The sequence below is a fragment of the Mchenga conophoros genome, linkage group LG15 (genome assembly GCF_057382185.1).
Source record: "Mchenga conophoros isolate Kocher_MC1m ecotype Shallow Benthic linkage group LG15, M_conophoros_male_GT1.1, whole genome shotgun sequence".
Lineage (NCBI taxonomy): Eukaryota > Metazoa > Chordata > Actinopteri > Cichliformes > Cichlidae > Mchenga > Mchenga conophoros.
In genome coordinates, this window is record NC_140540.1 from 10,140,795 (window position 1) to 10,164,567 (window position 23,773).

Here is a 23,773-nt window from a genome sequence, read left to right on the forward strand (position 1 = left end):
GAGTTCCCCAAACTGCAGACTGATGTGTCGATTTCTCACCTTCCTCCGCACGGTCCAGCATCGCATTAGTGTTTTCAGTCAAATCACTTCAAACTATTTTCCGATATTTATAAAACCCCTCCGAGGGTGCCAGGTGCTAGCAGTGAAACTGGCCTTCCAGCGTGGAGGGTTTAGATCTAATATAGAGTAAACTTTAAAAGTGTTCATACACAGATATCAAATGTAAAGGATTTATTTGAAACTTTGCACAATATAATTACTGAAAATAATAACAGCAATAGGTTTTTGTCCTAATAATTATAAACATTTAATGATACAGAGGAAATCAGTTAAAGGTTAAGTGTGGGACTGACAGACAAGCTTGTCTGAGCCTTAGTTTTCAAAGCATGTAAAATGTGCAAGTGCAACATTGAAAACTTGGAATACACCAGTTACAGCTCACACTGATGCAGAGGGACGCACTAACATATAAGCATGTGTTACAGAGTGAACCGGGTATTTTAAAGCATCAGGAAACAACTTCTCACACATACACAAACAAGCTAAGTGAGGTTAGATGGTGTTGTTGTGGACACTGACTAATACCTGTTAATACCGTCTAGCCACATGATTTTTTTGGGAGGAGGGGGCATGATTCTCTTTGGTTTCATTTTGGCTTAAAATAAATTTTGGTTAGCCCGAAGGCCAGTCGGCAGCTGGCTGTAAATATGCACAACAATATATATTATATACATACATTGTATATGTCTAGTTTGTAGACAAAGGCTATAAATGAGGGGAAAATGTAAAAATATTCAATTTAAAAAGGAGCAGAGAAACACTTGGCTGTGTGCTCACCGTGTTTTGACTTTGGCCATTAGGTGTCCTCTATTGAACTGTTGATGATCTACTTGGCAATGAATCGGTTCAGATTATCACGGATTTTGCGGCCTTCCTTAGCTGCAAATGAGCAAATGACCTTACAAGCACGTCGTTTAATTGACAGGGAAATATATTTTCAACACGAATGCAATGTCGGATTTTGATTTTTTTTTTATCATAGGACAGCTTCCTTGTCCAATTTTTGTATTCGCAGTAGTTTCAGTATGCTCCAACTTCACAGTGGTGGGATGCATCACGAGCAATGATGAGTCTGACTGCAGGATGGGGGTAAAGCGATTGATGCTTTGATGCATGGGATAACAATCTCTGCATCAGTGTCAAGAAAACAGAAGGAGATGATTGTGGATTTCAGGAGGGATGGAAACTCCCAACCAACCTGCACATTGGATGAGCAGCTGTGAGAATGATCTCCAGCTTTAGAAGTACCCGAGAACCTTAACTGGAGCTACAACACTTCCTTCCTGGTTAAAAAGACTCACCAGTGCCTTTGTTTTTATAACATACAAGGTGCTGCTGTGTATAAACAGTCAACAGGTATCAGACCTGGCCGGGATTACCACGATTTCATTGAGCAGACAGTTTCTTTCTTGATTAACTAACGGACCAATCAGCAGCTGGGCTCCACTGACAGCCCAGGGCGGGGCGGGGCATCACACCAGTCACTCTGGCCGCTCATTGGACGTTAACCTCTAAGCCCATGACTCGCCAGCCAATCAGACGCTCCGTTGATCTGACGAGGCTCCCGGCCGCAAACCGTGTCCTCGCTCATGTTTGTGGTGCTGCCGCATCTCAGAGACACGAATATCTGATGGGGCTACATCTTGTCAGTCTGCCAGAGTAACCGCTGAACACCTGAAGCAACATGGACATCCTGAAGTCGCTGGGTCACCCGGAGGAGATATTCAACCTGTTTAAATTTAAGATGGGTGGATGCAGAGCCGTCATGCCAAAGTTGGATTATGTGAGTAAAATCTACTCGAAAACGCAGTCTGAGCTCATATTTATAGATTCGTTTGAATACTAACACATCAGCCACACGCAGAGAAAGGATGTTGCGCGGATTAAAAAGCAGATAGCCGTTCCTCTTTTCAGAGCATCATCACAGTGAGTCTGCGCAGAGGAAAAAAAAACAAACCAAAACAAAAAGCACATATCCATATCTGGCACTTTACACCTCAAACCTAACTGAGCAACACGGTCCTTAGTTTTGCTCCAAACGATCCGGGTGAAAACAGAGACAGCTAATTGGACTTTGTCAAATTAGATCTGCGCTCACACAGTCTACTCACACAGGCAGAGATGACCATTGACTTGGGATTTACCTTACATAATGAGCTTGGAGGGCGCACCGGTGGGGAGAGATGCTGTGCGCGTGTTTGACGGATAATCCCACTGTTTTAACGCCAATGTGACCCAGAGGCAGGACCCGGAGAGCCTGCAGACTGCACCATGCCAACGAGGCTTCGTGCTCGGATTGGCAGCATTACTTAAACAAAACACACACACAGTAAAAATATTCTTCATTTAAGATTTGGATTAAAGCACCCGAGGAACAAACCTGCACAGGATGTCAAACGTTAGAGCTCAAGTCTGTCATCTGATTGTATTAAAAGCCAAATTGTTGTGCAAAAGCAACACAAGTGCAGTAATGTCTGAGCACAATCGATGTAAACATTAAAAAGAGAAATAAAGGTTATAATGAGTTGTCCGTTTGTTTTAGTATACGTCTCATATATTTGTTTTAAAAATCTTTTTCCTGGAGTATCACAGACTTGCAGGTCACGAATTTTCCCGTCCTTCACGCTGTCTCCCACCAGATGTCAGCAAAATACAGTTTTCATGAGTTCTGCTTTTTTCAGGGGGAGGGGTGTTCAAACTTGCTAAGGTTTGTTTTTCTATTGCAATGAAGGCTTTATATTGCACAAAGTCGCAGTCGACACCCCACAGCTGACTGTTTGCTTATCGCGCACAGCCAACATTATCTAGCTGCATGCGTGCATGGAGATACAACTAAATAGCAGCTAATGCGTGCTTTCTTTAAAAAGAAAACACTGCTCACCTTTAGCGAAAAAAGGCTTTAGTGCAGCAAAAACCCCAAATCGGACCCCCCCCCCCCCCCATTTTTAGCATGCGGGAAGTAGGTTATGAACGTGAACTTCAGCTGGCGTTGTTTTGGGGGCAGGGGTGGGAGGAGTGTGCCTGCTCATAACAGCAGATCTACAAACGCTGCGCACTGGCCACGCTCAGCCACGGTTCAAGGTTAAAGTGCTTAAAGATCCGCGGGGCGCTTATTTAACTCCACGCAGCGTCGTCCACACAGCGTTGTTCACCTCTCTTGTCCTCTACATGGACTTCATGTTTCACGCTTCCTCAACAGGCGTGGCGTCAACATGGATAGTGTGGTTTCATAGCTGCAGAGTCGTTCTCGCTGTCGGTTTTTCGTATGGCCGGAGCTTGCTGCAAGTGTCCGCTGTCTCTGTCCGTGTTCAAGCGCTCTCTCTCGGTGGCTCCGCGTGGCTGCGGCTCCGCTCCACGCTCTCTCCTGCACGGGTGGAGGCTCGGGGAGAGGGGCCTGCAAGAGGCCGCCCGACCCTCCAGCGCCCTCAGACCTGCAGGCTTCTACCGACAAACAGCTTTTCTCTGTCTCTCCTGTCAGGAGTCCATGACTGAGAGTCTGCGGACCTGCTACCTGTACCTGAACCAAACCAGTCGCAGCTTTGCAGCTGTGATTCAGGCGCTGGACGGTGAGTTGAGGTGAGTAAAACTTTACTGGAGCTGGCTCCAGGTGAGGACACGTGTGTGCGTGCACACGGTTTGTTTTCTTTAGAGCAAAACAAAGGGTCTTGGCCGAAACACTCCCCCTTTAAAAAAAAAAAAAAATCCCTCAACTTATCTCATAAGTTTCTATTTTTTGTCGACTTTTGACATTTTTTTTAGTATTATTAATTCCGTTTAGTGTTTATTTCCAGAATGTCTTACTTTAGTTGGGATTCGTTTCAGTGCCAGTTTTAGTCTTTAACTATAGTTGTATGGAGGGCATATGCTCGAGGCAACATTTAGGATGAGTATTACAAAAATAATAGAAACGCTGAGAGCAGTTGACCCACAGTACAGCACCAAAGCGTCATCAGGCAAGTTATGATGACAAACTTTATAAACAAGTACTCAAACTAAAGATATACATTCAAAAAGTACATGTTAGGTTTTTGTATGACAGACTTTTTTTGTCCTGGCTGTGTGATGTTGTTACCAGCATCATGTGAAGCAAAATACCATGGCGGGTAAAGGAATCACAAATTAATCTAACATGCATATCTTTGGTCTGTGAGAGGGACCTGGACCAGGACCTTCCCAATTCATTATTTGGGATGAAATATCCCTGTAATCTAAGACAGACTGACAGGCATTCATTCCTTTTATGAACCCTAGTTTAATTCTTTCATTTTGAGCCAGATATTAAACACGAATCTTAAATAAAATTTTGATATCAAACTACATTTCTATGTACTTGAAAGACTCTCCATAAATAAAATGGGTGTTAATTAACGTTTCCATTGCAGGCTTTTCAGGGTTGCAGAGGTGAAGGCTGCCATGTACCTTTTCTTTTTCTGCATTTAAAGTTTATTGTTGAGTAGTATTAATAGGAATATAAAAAATATCTTTGATGCAGCCATGCAGGAGTTTTTCACATATAGACACTTGACATACCTGCTACCTTTATCATTGTGTAAATCCTCCTTGTGTCTATGATCCAGACATGCAGTTTGCATTTTCTACCTGGTTCTGCGTGCACTGGACACAGTGGAGGATGACATGACCATTCCTCTGGACAAGAAGGTTCCCATGCTCAATGACTTCCACACCTTCCTGTACCAGGATGAGTGGTGCTTCATGGAGAGCCAGGAGAAAGATCGTCAGGTCCTGGAAGACTTCCCAACGGTCAGTGGGTTGTCAAGGGTTATTTACCAAGTTTGGGCAAATTAAGGCAGTGACTAATTGGTAACTATAACCTTTGTCCTCTAAAACTAGATATCGCTGGAATTCAGAAACCTCGCTCAGGAATACAGAGACGTCATCTCGGATATCTGCCACCGTATGGGAGTGGGAATGGCTGAATTCCTGGAGAAGAAAGTGGGATCTATGAAGGAGTGGGACCAGGTAAATGTTATGCTTCTGTTAGTTGTTCTAGCACCATAATGACTACATAAATGACTGCTTTGAGTTGGGGGGGGGGGGGACATAAAGAGTAAGTTCTAAAATTACTGGAGTAACGACCCAAAATAATTATTACATTGCAAAATAAAAGCCTTTTATTTTGAATAAAATGTCATCACTCTGATTAAAAACTGAATGGATGTTATCAGAGGTTTGTAAGCTACAAACTAGCTGTTGACTCACTGGTACAGCTCAGGAGCAGATAGTAAGCTTACAATTTTATTGAATTAGCTACAGTAGCGTTCAGATTTGCAGCTCCTTACTTCTTAAATCAGCTGCAGAATCAACCAGAACTTAAGGAAGGTGATTTTAAATGTTTCCTTTAATTATGGCAGTAGACAATTTTGCTTTGACTAATTTATTCATTATTTATTGAGACAGAGGTTTTATATATTTCTTTTTTATTGCCTGTACTTAATTGCTTTATGGGTGCGTGCGTGCGTGTTACTGTTTTATAAAACTCCTCTGATTGTACTGCTGTCTTTCTTGGCCAGGACACTCCTGTAGAAGAGATTTTTAATCTAAAGAATCTTGTCATGTAGCTATATGATTCAGCTCTGAATATTACATAATATGAATGTTTAATCATAAGCCAGGATTTTGTTTCTCTTAAGTCCTGCACTGTGATTTGTTTTTGTGCAGTATTGTCACTATGTTGCCGGTTTAGTCGGCATTGGCCTGTCCCGGCTGTTCTCTGCGTCTCAGCTGGAGGACCCTGAAGTTGGGCAGGACACTGAACTTGCGAACTCCATGGGCCTGTTTCTCCAAAAGACTAACATCATCCGAGACTATCTAGAAGACACACAAGAGGGACGTGCCTTCTGGCCACAAGAGGTAGAAACAAAATCTCTTGTCTAATACCAGTGTGCCTGACCAGGGTCCGGTACTATGAAGCAAGTTTAGAATACCCAAGATATCTTTCACTTATCTGGGTTTGCTTACCCTAATCGGGCCAAGCAGTCGCACGAAGGAGGTTATCAACTCGATACGTCAGCCCAGGGGTTTCTAATCTAGCTGTGACCATGTTCACATGAATGGGGCAATTTTCCAGGAATTATGCTATTTCCTACTGAACTCATTGGTGCAGTCATAAATACTTAGCAATATCTGCCATATTTCAAGCAACTTAAAAAAGTCCAGACGCTTTTCTTTCCAAGCTCCTTAGACTACAATGACCTGGATGACTGAGAACCTTCACAGACACCTGCCATATTCATAATACAAAATGTGCTTTGTAACATTTGTTTCTATGCAGGAGGGGCTTTATACTGTCTAATGTCCTTTTTTTTTTTTTTTTTTTTTTTTTTTTTTTTTAATTTATTTATGCTTAACACTAGTGACGGCTGTGGTCCTATTTGTAGTGTTTTCATGTTGTACAAACGTCTGTTTGTGTTGGCTACAGAAGGCCTTTCTGACATTTCTGAGAATGTGGTGCAAACCTTTACTTGGGCTCTAGGAAAATCTATGTTGCCGGTCAAAGGTTAAGATCACTGTGACACTAGAAAATGTGGTACTATGAAAAAAATCTTGATGCACCTATCATTCTTTTATATTTTGCTTCCAAGGACCCAGACTTTCTTTCCTTTTAAAGTGGTCAGAAGCAAGAGTTCTCCAGGGTTTCTGTAGGTATTTCAGAGTTTGTCTTTGGACATTGGCTGCTTTTTCACTCATTTTGCCTCAGCCCTTGACTGTTGTTGTTATTGTTGTTAAGCCACTTAACACTGACCTATGGAGAGAAAAGAAAAAAAAAAACAACAACCCCAAAACAAACCCACCTAATTCGTGGGATGTCTGCAAATAACGGTTAACTTGGCAAATAACCCATTTTAAATGGTATCTTTGGGCATTTGGTAACTAGCCTGTTGCAAAAGCACATCATTTGTTCCCATTTATTTAGTTGAGTCTATGCCAGAGTTTAACAGCTTTTTAAATGGTATTTTTGTACCAACAAAGTGATTCTTTAAGAGGTATTAGCTGAAAACTTGGCATATCTTTAGCAGCATGTCCTTAAAACTGGAAACTGGACAAGTGGAGGGCAGAAGAGGAAGCAGGTCTCCAAAAATTATCTACAGCAGGTGAACGGTATATGAAAGTCATGCCCCCAAGATTTGGGCTGAACTTCAGCCAGCGGTGTTGGAGAAATTGTCTAAATCGATGGTACTTTTCTGCATTCATAATTCCATCAGATTGAAAACCTACCTGCATAGAAAAACGCAGAGAGGACACTATCAGCCATGGATAGTGACCTCTCCAGAGCCAGGAGCTCAACATTATGATAGTAGTGTTGGGTTGTCTTGACAGAAAATGGACCAAATGCGGTCAACGTTCCAAAGAAGAGTTTCAGATGTCCCTCAGGAAGCCTGCAGTTTTACAATAAAAGGACAGTCATGTGGCCATGCTTTCACCCTGGCCTCCAATCTCTAATCAACTTATTCTCGGGTCTGTGGGATAAGTGTTTGTACTAAATTTGAAGAAATTTGCTCAAGGCTTCTAAGAAGTACATAACGAACAGAATCCAGCCAAGGCTGGTGCCAGTACAGATAAATAAAATCCTTGTTACATGCTGTGTGCAGGCTTGGAGCCAGTTTGCAGGCCGTCTTGAGGATTTGGCCCAGCCTGAGAAGCTGGAGTCGGCGCTGTCCTGTCTCAACCTGCTGGTCACTGATGCTCTGCGTCACGTCCCGGATGTTATTGCCTACCTGTCCCGCCTGCGCAACCAGAGCGTCTTTAATTTCTGTGCCATTCCACAGGTATGCGCTGCGTCACAATCTCCTCCAAACCATAACATTTAAACCTGTTCATTTTTTATTTATTTTTCAAGCTCAGAAAACAAACCATTCTGTCCATGTCCTACGGTCTTACTGGAACATGTTTTGATTTGCATTTAAAGTTTGCGAAACATTTTAATATTTTGTTTTAATAATAACTTTTTCTGTAACTGATAAACGATGGAAAATGTTGCGCTTAAATAGAGAGACCAATGAATACTGACTCATGAGAAATGATCAAACACTTCCACTTCACATGTTGTCATTTCTCTCTTGACCAGGTGATGGCAATAGCTACACTGTCAACGTGCTACAACAACCCCATGGTGTTTCAGGGAGTGGTGAAGATCCGAAAGGGGCAGGCAGTCACTCTCATGATGGAAGCCACCAATATGAGTGCTGTGCAGACAATTATCGCCCAGTACAGCCAGGAGGTGGGTTATTTTTATTTATTTATTTTTAAACTCAGTCTCTCTCTACTGCTTCCACCATATTGGTGTACTGAATGTGCTCTCTCTCTCCAGATATTACACAAGGTGTCCCCCACCGACCCGTCTCGGGAAAAGACGCTCCACATCTTGGCTGTAATCCGTGAAAAGTCCGCCCTGTCGCAGTCCAGCCTCCGCTCCAGGACCCACCACCTGTCGCCCATGTACCTTTCTGCTGCTATGGTGCTCGCTGCCCTCAGCTGGCAATACCTTAGCACTACAGCGGCACAGGCCCAAGGCACCAGTGACATGCAGAGACCTTGAACTAATTTAACCCCCTCCTTTCCTGAGCCTCTATACAAAAGAAGCCCCTGTGCCCCCTCTGAAGGTCTGTTTCTAGAGGAATTTACAGATTCACTGTGGCTGTTACAGGATGATGGACACTCTAAAGTATGACTCTGTTAGCAGGCTGGTGTCATTAAATGATTTGATCTGTAGCAGTCCATCCTGTGTCTAGATAAATTATATACACACATTGGTGTGTGTGGGTATATTTGCCATAAATGGTACACTTCCACAGTTCAGGGTGTTTTTTTTTTTTTTTGTTTTTTTTAAATAGTTTGTTTGAAACATTGTTTGAATTGTAATTATTCATCGTATTTGAATAATTGAAAACAAACGTTCACAGTTTAATCCTGCACATACTAGGATTTTTTTTTTTTTGGGGGGGGGGTTACCAACAACCACCACCACCACTTGTGATATGAGAAAAGAAAGAAAAACATCAAACCTAGCTCCATATTCCACTTGTGTTTCTCTAGCAGAAACACTAAAAAGTTACATTGGTGCACTCTGCAGCGCTTCCGCTGTATGTTCGACGGCTTCCAATCACAGTTGAACCTTTTCGGTCCTTTTCTGTGTGTTAATCTGTTTCATCGTTATGTTTTTTTTAAAATTAAGGAAAAACAATTATGTGCAATATCAGGGTAGTTTTTATTACAGATGAAAAGGGGAAAATGGATGTAATTTCAGGTCCTTTATAGCATCAGCAAAAGAGGGAAGAAAAAGGCATACTGAGACTGCTAGCTAAGTGTCCTTAACACTGCTTTGGTGCGTTGAAAGGCTAGCACAGAGTAACTTTGTACAGAACCAAAGGAGAGCTAAAAACATTGCTATGTAATGTGACATTTTGATTTGTACATATTTGAAGAAATAAATAACAATTAATCCTGTATTTTGAGTGATTTCATGTTTTGATGCAGAGTTTAAGTGTGTGTGTGTGTGTGTGTGTGTGTGTGTGGGAGAAGTTCATACATATTAAACAAAAAATTAAGAATCAGAAGGTTGATGGTTAAATAAAGGAAACAAAGCTGCATCTCGTTATTGACGTATAATAATTTTAAGAGCTTGGTCAACCTTTGGAATGGCAGGCTTCTAGTCACATGAGACATGCAGGTGCATTTATTATACAGGCATGTGATCAACAACTGTAGTCTTATAAGAAGGGTAACTGTAAGGTTTGAGTCAGAGAGAAGAAGAACGACGAAAAAGATCTACTAAAACAGCAACCCAGGTAAAAAATTAAGACATTTGGCAAATATGCTGATTTTTTTTTTTTTTTTTTTTTTTCCCACATATGAGTTCAATATGCATGTGGATTAATACTTTATGATTGTCTTAAGCTGAAGTTTTCATTTTTTGTTTTTAGCTTGAATCAATGTACATATATGTTAAATCTAGCTGCAGTTCTGATTCATCTGATAATATGAATGTTCTTTTAAACTTTTTTTTTCTTTATAAATTGGAATAAAAGTATCATTTATCATTAATTGTGGATCTAATTCTTAAAGTCAGTGTTAGATATATTTCAGAAAGAATGTTTCTAATAACCAAGTTCATTGCATTCATACATGACCCAGTTCCTATGTACAGAAATGTATTTGCAACATTACTGCAAAACACATGTTGGTTATAAATAAAGGAAATGGCCTCTTTCCTTATTCCCTTTCCTTGTAACGCTCCACTGAGATGTGCTTTTGTGTGCATGTAAACAGTTTCCTGGTCACCTCCTATGATCACTGATGTCTGTTTTGCAGGATGAGTCCACTGTTCCTCCTCTCTGTAGTGGTGATGGTGTCCACCACTTGGGCACACCCTCACCACTCCCTTCTCTCCTCTGAGATGGTTGATTTTATTAACAAGGCTAACACCACCTGGACGGTGAGACCATGCAATCAGTTTTTATGGATATTTCCACATCTTAGGAAGCTGTTAACAACCCGTAAGCGATGATTTCTCTGCTCCAATTTCCTTTTTATTTGCTCCAGGCCACAAGGAATTTCCAGAATATCGATGCCACCTATGTTAAACAGCTGTGTGGCACCATACTGAATGGACCCAAGCTACCAGAGGTGTAAGTTTATCAGGTGGTTTGGACAGCTGGTCACATGAGATGACATGTGACAGTCAGCAGGTTGAGCTAATCTGCAGTGATTCTGTTTTCTCTCTTGTTTAGGCTTCATAATATTGAAGGCATTAAACTTCCTGACAGCTTTGACGCACGCAAAGAGTGGCCCAACTGTGCCACAATCCAACAGATCAGAGATCAAGGCTCCTGTGGGTCCTGTTGGGTATGACACACCAAGAAATTAAAAATACACCACCACCAAATAGAGGAGATAGGGTGGGACATTAAAAAAAATCATTACCAACTTCCATGTTCTCAGTGTTCCCGGTTTGATTTTTACACAGGCCTTTGGGGCAGCTGAGGCAATATCTGACAGATTATGTATCCAAAGTGGTGGTAAGATCTCTGTGGAGATCTCCGCTGAAGATCTGCTGGCCTGCTGTGATGAATGCGGCATGGGGTGAGCATTAGTAATGGCTCGTGTATATAAGTAAATGGGCTGTTCATTAATTCTACTCATGAAGTTTTCATGGAAAAGTTTTTTTGGAGAAACCGTGATGGTTTATAATTACAGTCTTCAAAAATCAAATGAAGTAAAACAGCTATAACATAACTCATGGTGCACATTATGTCTTTTTGTGTTTGATGTAGCTGTTATGGTGGCTATCCTTCTGCTGCTTGGGAATTCTGGGCAAAGAAAGGGCTTGTCACAGGAGGCTTGTATGACTCTAAAGTTGGTAAGTCCATTATCCACTTGCTGAATTCAGTTTAAGTAGTTTTGGGGAGGAGCAAAAGACTTGACTTAAATGGACTGACCGTGACTGTTTATTACAGGCTGTCTACCCTACACCATCGCCCCCTGTGAGCATCATGTGAATGGAAGTCGTCCTCCGTGTGGGAGTTCAGAGACTCCTAAGTGTGTGCAGCAGTGCACTGATGGATACTCACTATCATATGAGAAGGACAAACACTTTGGTACAGAGAATTAAAATAAACTCTGCACCCTCCTAGCATTGGTTTACTTTGTCGTTGCAGTCCTTGAAGTTTCCTGTATGTCCCTCTTCAGGTAGACGCACATACGGCGTCCCGTCGGACCTGGATCAGATCATGACGGAGTTGTACAAGAACGGGCCTGTGGAGGCATCTTTCACTGTTTATGAAGATTTTCTGCTGTATAAGAGTGGTGAGGTTTATGTATTTAATTCCAGTAATGTCACTCTATATGAGTAACGTACTTCTTTGTCTCAGTTTAATATTGGGCAACTGTTTGAGAGCAAGCAAGTCGACCACTAATCTGAAAAAACTCCACTGACACTTTAGAACGCCTGTCAGAAAATGGGTATTATTCAAAAGAGGAACAACCTTCTTCTGCTTTAATGAGCTTTTTTTTTGCTGTAGGTGTGTATCAGCATGTGACAGGGGATATGCTGGGCGGTCATTCCATTAAGATCTTGGGCTGGGGTGATGAGAATGGGACGCCCTATTGGCTGGCTGCAAACTCCTGGAATACTGATTGGGGAGATGAAGGTATGGATGAAAGTGTAAGGCACATAGCCGGTGTCACATACAGGCCTACGTCACACAAAGTGCTGAAGATGAGTGGGAATGCTGGCCTAAAACTGTGTCGTCCTCTGTTGTCTTCTTATTTCAGGTTTCTTCAAAATCAAGCGTGGAAATGACGAATGTGGTATTGAGTCAGAGGTGGTTACAGGAATCCCGCTTAACTAGATGAAATAATCATCACAGCAGACAATCAAGAAATAAATCGAAGAAAAGACAGACCTCATTCTGGGGCAGATTTTGACAGATTTCATGCAATAAAGAGGGAATAAATTGTTGTGTCTTGGTCTTCATTTGCATTTCTTTACCATGATTTGCAGGTTAGGGGTTAGGGGTTAGGCGATTAATCTCTGATGACCTATCATGGCAGAGCAGAATCTAGATGGTGGTGGTGGTGAAGATGAGTGAGGTTTGGATGAAGCTCCAGTTGATATGTCTATGAGGTGAGGATGGGGAGGAGGTGGGTTGCATGAATGCGAGTCTGAAAGCGAGAATGACAGAGAGTAGATCCCGAAAGTTTGAATCTATTCATCTGGACGTAGCATTTTCAGTGGGAGAAACGTTTCGTCACTCATCCAAGTGACTTCTTCACTCTCAGCTGACTGCAGGTTTCCCCAATCTTATAAACAGTACATCGCACAATGACTGAAACTAGCACATGAACATAATCCAACTTTGGGGATTTACTTACCTGGATGATCGAGCATGCATCAAGACGAAGAGTAGAGATTTAAACCACGTAGAGTGGAGGCTAATTGGCTCAAAGAATGTGGGCAAGAAGGTGATTGGATTAGAGTAATGATGTCAGTACTGAGTTTGACAACGTGGGAAAAAGTAGTGGAGTCAAGAAGAGACTAGTAGCAGCCAAACAACCCAGGAAAGCAGGCAGATGAGTGACTGCGGATCTGCCTAATTGAAGTTGCGCATAAACTTCATTGGGAAGGTAGATGAGATTATATGTTTTAGCATTCAAAATTTAGATAATTATATTTAGAGATATATACATATTATCTAGCATTCTAGCTTTAGTTGGGATGATGACATTGCTGATTTCATATACTATGTACTGAATCAGTAATTTATAATAATGATAATACCAATATAATACCATGACTCCTTAAATTACAGGATACTACAGCAAACGAAAATCAAAAATCACATATCCAAATAGTCCTCTTTAGGGGCCACTGTAAATTAGTCCTCCTTTGGTGTTGCAGCTTATTTTTGACTGTGGTGAGAAATGTGATTTGCTACAGTCTTAACAGTGTTTTAAAAAGCATGTGCCTGACAAGATTTAAGATGTTTTAAATTTTACTGGATGCCCTTCTTTCACAATTTGTGGTAGATCCATCCAATGGCAATTCCTTTTGTACACTAAAGGAAAAAAGCTGAAAAGGTTACAACACAAACTTTTAAATGAACTGTGACTTACAGGACAATGTCAAGCAGAGGCGGAGGCAGACATTTGATACACCCGGGGCTTAGCCCTAAAGGGTAGTATGCATGTGGGATTGGGGTGGGAGGTGGGGGGTGGGGGGGTTAGAAATGACTGAAAGATTAATAGGCTCTGTTTTGAGTTTTGTTCAAAAAAGAATGACTTCATATAGGGAAAAATATATATCACATGTGCAGGACACCTTAAACTAGTTTTTTAATTAAGCAGCAAGGCAGAACAAAGTCTGGGCTGTATCAAGACTTGAGGACTAAACCCCAATTCAACCAGACCCAGAACTGATCCGGAATTAAAACAGGACTACAACAGTTCAAATCAGGACTACTTAGGATTTAACCAAGACAGAACCAGAATCAGAACTAGATGATAGTAGCACTAAAAATCATCATAGACCTGCACTACACTTATTTTTTAATTCTACCAAAGTCCACTATTTAGATTGAGAAAAGTTTATATAATTATTTAGCCTTGTTGTGCAAACAAGCCTGCATAACTTGCTGACAATCAAACCAAACACCAACATCATCAAATATACAGTTGAAACCAGATATTTACACACTCTTCAGATAAAAACACAAACACTTTTTTAATTGTAACATCAAATCAGACTAAATGTTTATTTTTTTAGATTGATAAATATAAAAAACATATTTGTTAATTTTAAGAGTAAAGAGAGAAACTATCTGTATTTCATAATTTTAAATGGCACCAAATTGTATGGACATGGACTCTACTAACCTATCAGAAGCTTCTTCAGCTCAGAATGGAATCGTCTGGAGTTTTCTTATTAATTAACAATAAACTTAGTGTACATGTACTCCTAAATTTGATGAAAGAGATAAAAAGAGACAGCTCTGTCTGTCTTTATTCTGACATTTAACTAATTCAAAAGATATTTCAATATTTATTTATCCAAAACAAAACAAGTTTACTCTAAATTGATGTTGTACAGTAAAAAAATGTTCTTGGGTTTTCCATAAAGTGTATGTAAATATCTGGTTTCAACTGTGAATATACTGCTGTGTATTGAAATTCCTCTTGTTTTGAATAGGAATATACTGAACAACATACAAAGCATAATATATAAAATAACATCTACCAGAGTTTTTTCTTTAAAAGAAGCCCCTTATGTCCATTCTTGTATATCAGTACATTACTGAAACCGATTTATTTAGACGTGGAGGGAAACAACTGAAAATATGAAATAAACATACATGTAAGCTAAGACTCTCTAAAGAAACAGCATTGTTGTTGTTCGGCTTTTCATTTCGCCATTTGTTGATTCACTTGAAGAGCAAGTAACGTAATATGGGTCAAGTGATCAGTTTGATATCAATCTTTCGTGATACACCGTCATATTTACATTATTTGTACAGTACGAATGATTTTCTTTGGTACCTGGTCGAACTTCAGTTCTCCCCTCTGTCTGCCTGGCTGCACTTCTCCAACAGCGCACTTGCAAGCAGCAGCTCCCCCCGCCCCCTCCCTCAGTGTCTGAGCTCGGATCATACCAATATTAGGGGGGATTTACGCACAGTCGTAAATTCCCACAGTGTGCACTATGTGCTTTGAATATTGTGTGTAGTTTTTGTTTTATACAGTTGTCAGACAGGCATCTAGCTATGAAAAAATTACACTCCAAAAGACCCCGGGCTTCTGAAAAAACAACCCGGGGTTAAGCCCAGTAAGCCACCCCCCGCTCCGCCACTGATGTCAAGACATGTTTCTAGCAGGGCCCAGCAGAGGGTGGTGGTAATGCACATACAGTTCGGACCGTGTGTGTGTAATTTTGCCTCTGCACACTACTACGGAAGATTTTAAATCAAACAATCAGACAGATGCGAGTGGAAGTGAGGGGCACCGTTATAAGGCTGAAGAAACCCAATCAAAATTCAACTAAACCAATCAGAGAAAAAGCAAGAACTTCGGAGTGGTCGAATCAACAATATGGTTCATTGTTTAAAAGAAGGAGTTTACTGGAAAGCTTAACAACATCAAAAAAGCATGAAAGAGCACAAAATACCACCAAAGTGGATGATCACAGAATTATTTCCATGGAAATGAAAACACCTTCACAAGAACTCGCATAGTCAAGAAAACTGTTGACGAGGCATAAATATCAAAGTCTACAATCATTCCTTTGTGCACTTCAATCACATGACTGATTTAAAATCCACTGTGGGGGTGTACACTGTGTCTGCCCAACAAAGTATGGACCTATATGTAAAAAGATGCAGAAAGGTGCTAAGAAACAGGAATAAGGAACAAGTGCATTTAAAAGAGTAGCATTAAAAGAAAAAAAAAATGGGATACAATAAGATGCAGCTAACCCTGGGTATGTCTACAGGGGTAAAGTTAGGATTACACAACATAAGGCACTTGTTGGCAGAGGGAGCGGAGAGAAATAAAAAGCTGTGGGCGGCTAGTGACACAGAACGCAACAACTACTTAAATTATTCAGTTAAACTTTAGTCCAGCTGTACTACTGCCAGCAATACAACCTTGGATACTTTATGACAACACCGTAGATTTCACTTATCTTTATAATTCACATACTGATGTGTGCAGAGGTATAAAAGAATAGAATTGCAGTAGCATTTAGTATTCTGAAGTTTCATCTCAAAGTAAGGAGCAGTGTTTATGACTATGCACAAGAAAAAAACACTTAAAATATCCTTTTAAGAGAAAACAAGGTCATTTGAATTTGATGACAGTAAACGAGTTGGGGCACCGTCATGTTTACCACTATAGCATACCCTTTTCTTTTAATAAAAGATATAAAAGATATAAAAGATAGAATATCTGGGAATTGAGGAGACCACCTCTGGAATGTTGATGAAGGATTCTAGCGGAACAAAAAATCCTCGGTCTTCTTTGATGCACCAAATGTTTTCAGCTGGTGAAAGATCTGGACTGCAGGCGGTTAACCTCACCACCAAAACTTGTCTGCTACAAACCCAGGCTGTTATAATAGCTGCAGAATGTAGTTTAACATTGTATTGCTGAAACATACAAGGCCTTCTCTGAAAAAAGATGTTATCTGGATGGAACGTGTGTTGCTTTAAAATCTGTACATACATGTCAACACTGATTGACCCTGTCTATATGTGCAAGCTGCCAGTTCCATCGGCCCTAATTCACTTTCTTACCAACAGAGAAGCAGGATTTAAGCATTGAGTAAAGCCAGCAAGTTGGATGGTCCCTCCCCTCTTTAGTCCAGCGTCTATATCTTTTCAAATATTTGAAGTAATTTTACCAAGATTTCTTCCTTTATCTAAACTCAAACGTTTATTTTGCAATGACCCCGATGAAGGCCACAAGCTGAAACGCTTTGGTCAGCTAATAAAGTTTTTCCATAGTGCTTCAAGTGTCGCTGGAGTCTTCATGCCACCAGACATTTAACCACACAGCAGTTTTTTACTTTGCTTCAGTCCAATTTAAAAGAACTGTGTTCATAGTAGATGGCAGCGTCCCATAATGTTCACGTCTGGCTTCTTCTTTACATGGTTACATGGTACAAGCTTTAATCTCCATTTGTGGATGACATGGTGAACACAGATAATCATTTCTGGAAGTTTCCTGAGTGCATGCAGTGATCTCCATGACTGAATCATGCCTGCCTTTTAATGTGGTGCTGTCTGAGGGCCTGAAGATCATAGACATCCAATAGACATCAGAATTATCCTTTGCATACAAAGATTTCTCCAGATTCTCTTAATGATATCATGTACTGTAGACCGTGAGATGTTCTAAATATTTACAGTTTTATATTGATGATAATTCTGAAACAGTTTTTTGCAGATTGGTGAACCTCGGACCACGGTTAATTCTGAGAAGCTCTGCCTCTCTAAGATGTTCATTTTATACCAAATCATGTTATTGACCTGTTGCTAATTAACCTAATTAGCTGTAAAGTGTTTCTCCAGCTGTTTCTTTTTAGTTTCGCCTTCTCATTTTCTTTTTTGAAACGTCTATTAAATAAAAAATGAGCCACATTTTTTCATGAAACAGTAAAATGTCTCGGTCCAAGCTCCACACCAGCTGGTGGCGGTAATGCAATAATTTATTGTTCACCAAAAATAAAAGAAGAACGCCTGCGCGCTCTAGAGCTCAACGCTGAATGCTGGCGATGAAGGCATTAAACATTAGTGCACTTCATTCTGTCCTGTCATGTTTCTGACTCATGCGGAGGTATGGGGGACATACTGGGAGTGCGTTTTCACGCCGTTCACGGTGATCATCTGCTCCCTCACAGCCGCACTGTACTATCTGTGGGGCCGCAAGTGTCAGGTCAGATTCCGTGGTTACTTTATTCTGTTTCCTTTTCACTATGCTACTTTCCAATTAGTTACAAAAATTTATATGTTTACTTCAAAAAAGTTCTACTTTACCCCTCAGCTGAGTCTTGTACGCTTTTGCGAGATGTAGAATTAAGTCTGTTTGGTAAAGGGAAAAAAAATTAAACCGATCACACCACCGACCACAACTAAAGCTCAAATTAGTCATCACAGGTGTATAAAATAAAGCACCTGTATGGGTCGTTCTGAAGATTTCGTGAACTCAAGCGTAGTGATGAAATGGGATCTCGCCGTTTCCTTCCTCCTATATATTCCACAATCAACAATCGGTGGGTTTCACACAAAGTGGGAGTGTTTGGGAACCACAACAACGCAGCCAAGAAGTTACCGACCAGGTATTAGAGATCGGGGTCGCGTAAAAGTCGAAAGCTGCAGACTGACTGTGCCATCACAAAAAATGCGTACCAGGAGCTTCATGGCTTTCATACTTCCTGTAATCTGTAATCTGTAATGTTTAAAAGCAATGACTCCACTCGAAAATTGCCAAACAAAAGGAAATGTGTTTGTGAAGAGTTTTTCGATCACCCTTTGCACCTAATGTCTCTCCTGTTTCTTTGCAATTAGACGGACATGTTTGCACTTCTATAACTGGGTGCTTTTTCTGTGAGCTTATTTATCATTGACTTTGTTGTGTGACCTGTTCATATTCATATTAAGCATTGTGCTAAAGTTTAAGCACTTTAAGTTTAAGTATTGGCAGCTGAAGAATTTAAGAATTAAGAATTTTATGTTAAAAATGCCAAAAAATAAGCAAATATAACAAATCTCTGCACAGACTGTATCAAAGGGAAAAGGGGAGTTTTGATCTTAGACTTATTTTCTGTATGTCAGCCACTCACTGATTACATGCTATTGTGTGACATCACATTAAAGTGCAGAGCTGGTATTATTCAGCACACTGACACTGCATCTACATACCACTGATACTGCCATTATTTTCTTTGTACCTTGTTCTGCTCGCCTGGTGTGTTTTGGATGTTTTCTTGTCTCTCACAGGTGTGAATGTATTAGCAGCTGTGCTTTTATAACGCCTTCATCTGGTCTTGTGTCCTTTCAGAGACCAGCTCTGGTTTGCAGTGAGGCTTTCAGTGCATTCCTCTACAAGCACTGTCCTGTGGTAGCTGAGCGCTTCAGTCCCACTCCGTGGTGCTGGGGAGGCCGACTTCAAACGCTGGTCTTTGCTGTCTTCAAATCCAGACCCCCTGTCAGTTATCGCAAGTAGGAAGAAACCCTCTTTTTTTCAGTTCACCACTATTTACAAGAGGGTTAAAAATCTTAATCTAAACATTTAATTAAATAATGAATATCTTGTCTCGTCCCTTCATCTCCCAGTGAGCTGATCCGTACAGTGGATGGTGGTCAGATCTCTCTTGACTGGTTGGACAATCAGGCCAGTGTGACCTACCCAGAATCCTCCACGCGTCCCACAGTGCTCATCCTCCCAGGGATTACAGGAAACAGCCAGCAGTCCTATGTGCTTCACGCCGTTAGCCAGGCCACACGCCAGGGTTACAGGTCAGCTGCACTCCTCACACAAAATGAAGTGATCTTGAAGCAGCGCTAACAGGAAAGTTTACATTAAGCAGGAAGCTTATTGTAGCTTGTGCCCGGTATTTGCCTGAAGCAGTTTTCATAAATACTTTCCTTCCTAGATGTGTGGTCTTCAACAACAGAGGTCTTGGAGGGGAGGAGCTGCTGGTAAGTACAATGAATACCTAATAATTTATAGTTAAGTAAAATCTAATTCTCAAAACACTGTTTAAGAAAGAAGCTCATGTTCCAGAATGAACACATTCAAGCTTGACTGAAATTTGCCCTCGTGGAGAAGCTAAATGCCTTCTGGAGAAAACTTTATGGTCAGATGAGACAAATATTAGCTTTTTGGCCATAATGACAAGAGGTGTGTTTGGAGGAGTAAAAGTGAGGATTTCAAATATGAAAACACTGTCTGGGGTTGTTTTCCTGCCAGTGGTGCGGGCACATTAAACAATGTGGATGGAATGATTCTAGTGTATCCAGAGAGTACTCAGAGTGCTTCATTTGTTCCACTTTTTTCATGTTACAGCCTTATTCCAAAATTTTTATTTTTCACCACAAAATTTTGCAAAGTAGAACACCCAAGTGCTTGTGAGTTTTAATAATAAAAACATAATATGTACATAGGAATTTGCAGCCTTTGCTCAATACTTTGCAGAAGCAGCTTTGGCAGCAATTACAGCTCAGGTCTTTTAGAGTATGATGTTACAAACTTGGCACGCTAACCTTTAGGCAGTTTCTCCCATTCTTCTATCCAGTTGGAGGGGGAAGGTTGGCATACACCGATTTTCTGATTTTTTTTTCCAGAGACATTCAATTGGTTCAAGTCTGGGTTCTGGCTGGTCCAGTCAATGACATTTGCAGAGTGGAAACCACTCCTTTGTTTGTTTGGTTGTGTGCTTTGTGTGCCTTGTTGGAAGATGAACCTTTACCCCAGTATGAGTTCCAGAGCACTCTGGGGCAGGATGTTTTGATATATTACTGCGTTTATCTTGCCCTTGACCCTGACTAATCTCACAAAAACATCCGCACAATATGATGCTGCCACCACCGCGCTAAATTTGATGTCATGGTATTGGCTGCCTGGTTTCCTCCAGACATAAAGCTTGACATTGAGGCCAAAAAGTTCAAGCTTTTGACCCAACAAAACAATGCATTTGTGACCAGTTTTCTAAGATTAATTTCTTCAGGCATAGTTAGTTTCAGTGTTTTTCTTAATATAAATATGGAGAACGTCATCCTCAGTGCACCATTTCACAGCAGTAATAGCACTAACAGAAGATCTGAGGCTTAAGCACTGCATGTAACTGCCCTCCTGTATCCCTCTGCTTGCTTCAGACACCAGTCACCTACTGTGCTGCCAATACTTCAGATCTTGAGTGTGTGGTGCAGCATGTCAAAGGGCTCTACCCCAGTGCTCCTGTGCTTGGGGCTGGTGTGTCTTTGGGAGGGTGAGTTGGTGCATAGTGTTTCTGCTGGCCTCCATTTCTGGACCTAGATTTGTCGTCTGTGTCTTTCCTCCATTTCTTTTATTATTATTTTTCAACAATTTTATGATTCGTTTCTTTTCACCCTGCTGCAGCATGGTGTTGTTAAACTACCTGGCCCGTAAGCACACAGAGTCAGGATTGGTTGCCGGTATCACCATTTCCGTACCCTGGGATGCATTGAAGTTCTCCAGCTCGATGGAGGAACCGCTCAACTGGCTGCTCTTCAACAGGCACATCACGAAATCCTTGCACCAAATTCTCAACAGGTCGGATAAGTTACGGTTGCTAAATCTACATTTGCGTTTGTAAATCCAGTTAAATAAAAAAACAAAAATCTGTTTCTCACAGGCACAGGAAGATTTTAGAGAAAGTGGTGGATGTTGACTATGTCCTGAAGGTATGATACAATATTACTCACAGTTTGTCAGTTTCTTAGATGTATAATTGACTCTACATTCATCGTCATCTTGTTTTCACACCCCCTTGTAGGCTCGGTCCATCCGGGAGTTTGACGAACGCTTCACGTCTCTGATGTTTGGTTATAGCTCATGTATGGATTATTACCGCGATGCCAGCCCAGGCAAAAAGCTCCCCAATACAGCCGTACCCATCCTGTGTCTCAATGCCGCTGATGACCCTTTCTCTCCACAGACTGGTGAGTACACAACAGGAGAGGTGTGTCAGTATAAGCACTGCAAAGGGGAAATAACAGCTGTAATGGTTTACTCATAAATGCTGATTCAGTAGGCCTTGTCAGATTTGGCGCACAAAAGATAAATCAAGTTTTGTAATTGTTGAGAATTTATATTCTTCTTAACACAATTCCTTTTTTTAAAATGTAATCAAGGATGTTGAAGTCACATGAAAGGTTTCCGATTCATGTGTCTGCTTTGTGTCTACTCTGCTGTCTGTTTATATTCATTTGGACTTTTTCCGTCCTGCTCTCACAGCCTTCCCAGTGTCTATAGTCCAGGATCTTCCTAACGTCGCCCTGGTATTGACGGCACACGGGGGACACATTGCCTTCTTGCAGGGTTTTTTTCCTCGAGGTGAGAACTACATGGAGCGCTTGTTTGGCCAGTTTGTGCACGCAGTCTTTGAACACCAGGAGGAAATGAAGCAAGCCTGTGGTATCAGAGAGGAGCAGATGAAGGACTAACGAGCAATATGAAGGCACTTACACTGAAGTAATACAACATTTGCAGCTGCAACTCTGCTCATCTACCTCATGACCTCAGGTTCATGTTCTGTAGACAGTCAAATTTTCCTATGATTACACTTTTGCATGCTGTAGAGTGTGGATGGGACACCAGTGGTTAATGAGCTGACACTGTGTAAAGACCAGTAACACCCTGTGTGGGGTTTCAGATAATTGTATCTGCTGCCATAAAGTGTAATAATGAATCGTAAGCGTATCATGAGGACCAGATCACTATGTATGTGTGCTGAATGTATTTTTATTAGCAGTAAACTGAACATCAGTTTTTTGTTTGTTTGCAGTGATTTCCATGACAGAACCATACCTGTTTTCAATGCAGTGCTGCGCGATGGCCTGGAGGTCACGGCCATTTAATACTGACTTTTTGCACTTGTTCTCTGTGCACAGAGATTCCTCTAGATTCTCTGAATATTTTGATGATATACTATGATGAGATATTCAGCGATTTTATGTTATTCTGAAATTGTTTCACAATTGTTTGCACATTGGTGAACTTCAGCCCATCTTTACTTCGGAGAAACTCTGCCTCCCTAAGATGCAGAAATATTCCTGACCTGTTGCTAATTAATCTAATAATTTGCTAAATATTTCACTAGTTGAGAACAAGCTAACATAGGGTTTTGAAATTGATATCGTAGATGTCTAATATGAGGCTGAGGATTAGCACTGCCAACCACCAGTATTTTTAGTGAATGTTAATTCACGTAATAGGGCTAGTGGCAATATTTTTATGGGTACTTGTATATTTGGTGTCAAAAGACATGAAGGAGGAGAATGGAGCAAAGGCCACAACAAACGTTTATGGTGATAATAAATCAACCTGAGGGAAAGGTGGGATAAACAAGAGTAAGTTGAAGTGTACAAAAGGAGAAATGAGGTGAGGAGGGAAAAGGAGATACATTTGTACATACTGAACTGATCAGCACAGGATACACTGTTAGAAATATGAGGCAGAAATAAGGCAATTCAATTTCATTCAAGTCCTCAGACGAAAAATAGATCTAATAAATATTTTAAAAATGCCAACTTAGCTGATAAAAATAATTATTTTTGTTTTTAAAGCCGTAAATAAACAAAAGTTTCGATCCAAGCTCCACACCAGCTCGTGGCGGTAATGCAATCATTTATTGATTGTTTTTGATTGAATCTTTATTTTGAACTTGTTGAAACAGTATAACAACATAGAATTAAAACGAGACAAACAAACAAAGAAAAACAAAAGGAAAACGAGCAACCACAACTACAAATAACTTTCATGCTCAAAAAGGAGCAGGAAGAAACAAACTTATTTAATCCCACCCCCTTTTCCACTATCTTGGAAATCAACAGACTACAGAAATCCTCCTTACAACTACATTATATTTTACGTGTATTTAAAAAAAATGTATATCTATCTTTCTATCTATCCATATATATATATATATATATATATATATACATACACGTATATATACTCA

The 23,773-nt window shown here is 40.6% G+C and overlaps 3 protein-coding genes across 5 annotated transcripts; all 3 read left to right on the plus strand.

The window, feature by feature from the left end:
* Positions 1-1,626: 1,626 nt before the first annotated feature.
* fdft1 (farnesyl-diphosphate farnesyltransferase 1) lies at positions 1,627-9,521 on the plus strand. 2 transcript variants are annotated; one of them, XM_085247318.1, is made up of 8 exons: positions 1,627-1,843; positions 3,539-3,636; positions 4,638-4,821; positions 4,912-5,040; positions 5,740-5,931; positions 7,671-7,847; positions 8,147-8,299; positions 8,390-9,521. In XM_085247318.1, exons 1-8 carry the CDS (start codon positions 1,745-1,747, stop codon positions 8,615-8,617), a joined length of 1,260 nt encoding a protein of 419 aa, XP_085103444.1. In that variant the 5' UTR covers positions 1,627-1,744; the 3' UTR covers positions 8,618-9,521. The 2 variants fall into 2 exon arrangements, with proteins under 2 accessions (XP_085103444.1, XP_085103443.1); XM_085247317.1 differs by lacking the exon at positions 1,627-1,843 and having other exon boundaries at positions 2,819-3,636.
* Positions 9,522-9,631: 110 nt separating this feature from the next.
* ctsbb (cathepsin Bb) lies at positions 9,632-12,522 on the plus strand. Its single transcript, XM_085247325.1, has 10 exons — positions 9,632-9,866; positions 10,390-10,513; positions 10,621-10,706; positions 10,809-10,923; positions 11,045-11,160; positions 11,352-11,437; positions 11,535-11,675; positions 11,767-11,883; positions 12,099-12,227; positions 12,352-12,522. Exons 2-10 carry the CDS (start codon positions 10,391-10,393, stop codon positions 12,426-12,428), a joined length of 990 nt encoding a protein of 329 aa, XP_085103451.1. The 5' UTR covers positions 9,632-9,866; position 10,390; the 3' UTR covers positions 12,429-12,522.
* Positions 12,523-17,796: 5,274 nt separating this feature from the next.
* Positions 17,797-23,637, plus strand: LOC146557788 (phospholipase ABHD3-like). 2 transcript variants are annotated; one of them, XM_085247321.1, is made up of 10 exons: positions 17,797-18,003; positions 19,129-19,289; positions 19,404-19,586; positions 19,724-19,769; positions 20,946-21,058; positions 21,190-21,363; positions 21,446-21,494; positions 21,587-21,752; positions 22,048-22,146; positions 22,598-23,637. In XM_085247321.1, the coding sequence occupies exons 1-10, from the start codon at positions 17,884-17,886 to the stop codon at positions 22,744-22,746; spliced, it is 1,260 nt and encodes a 419-aa protein (XP_085103447.1). In that variant the 5' UTR covers positions 17,797-17,883; the 3' UTR covers positions 22,747-23,637. The 2 variants fall into 2 exon arrangements, with proteins under 2 accessions (XP_085103447.1, XP_085103448.1); XM_085247322.1 differs by lacking the exon at positions 22,598-23,637 and having other exon boundaries at positions 22,048-22,582.
* Positions 23,638-23,773: the final 136 nt, after the last annotated feature.

Excerpts from the sequence above, each read along its gene's own strand:
- ctsbb (XM_085247325.1), top strand. The coding sequence starts at position 10,391 with ATGAGTCCACTGTTCCTCCTCTCTGTAGTGGTGATGGTGTCCACCACT. Across the intron at positions 10,514-10,620 it reads AGGCTAACACCACCTGGACG|GCCACAAGGAATTTCCAGAA; the intron begins GTGAGACCATGC and ends TATTTGCTCCAG. Across the intron at positions 11,438-11,534 it reads CTTGTATGACTCTAAAGTTG|GCTGTCTACCCTACACCATC; the intron begins GTAAGTCCATTA and ends TGTTTATTACAG.
- fdft1 (XM_085247317.1), top strand. The coding sequence starts at position 3,326 with ATGGCCGGAGCTTGCTGCAAGTGTCCGCTGTCTCTGTCCGTGTTCAAG. Across the intron at positions 4,822-4,911 it reads TCCTGGAAGACTTCCCAACG|ATATCGCTGGAATTCAGAAA; the intron begins GTCAGTGGGTTG and ends CTCTAAAACTAG. Across the intron at positions 5,932-7,670 it reads GTGCCTTCTGGCCACAAGAG|GCTTGGAGCCAGTTTGCAGG; the intron begins GTAGAAACAAAA and ends TGCTGTGTGCAG.
- LOC146557788 (XM_085247321.1), top strand. The coding sequence starts at position 17,884 with ATGTTTCTGACTCATGCGGAGGTATGGGGGACATACTGGGAGTGCGTT. Across the intron at positions 19,290-19,403 it reads CCCCCTGTCAGTTATCGCAA|TGAGCTGATCCGTACAGTGG; the intron begins GTAGGAAGAAAC and ends TTCATCTCCCAG. Across the intron at positions 22,147-22,597 it reads GCAGGGTTTTTTTCCTCGAG|TGATTTCCATGACAGAACCA; the intron begins GTGAGAACTACA and ends GTTTGTTTGCAG.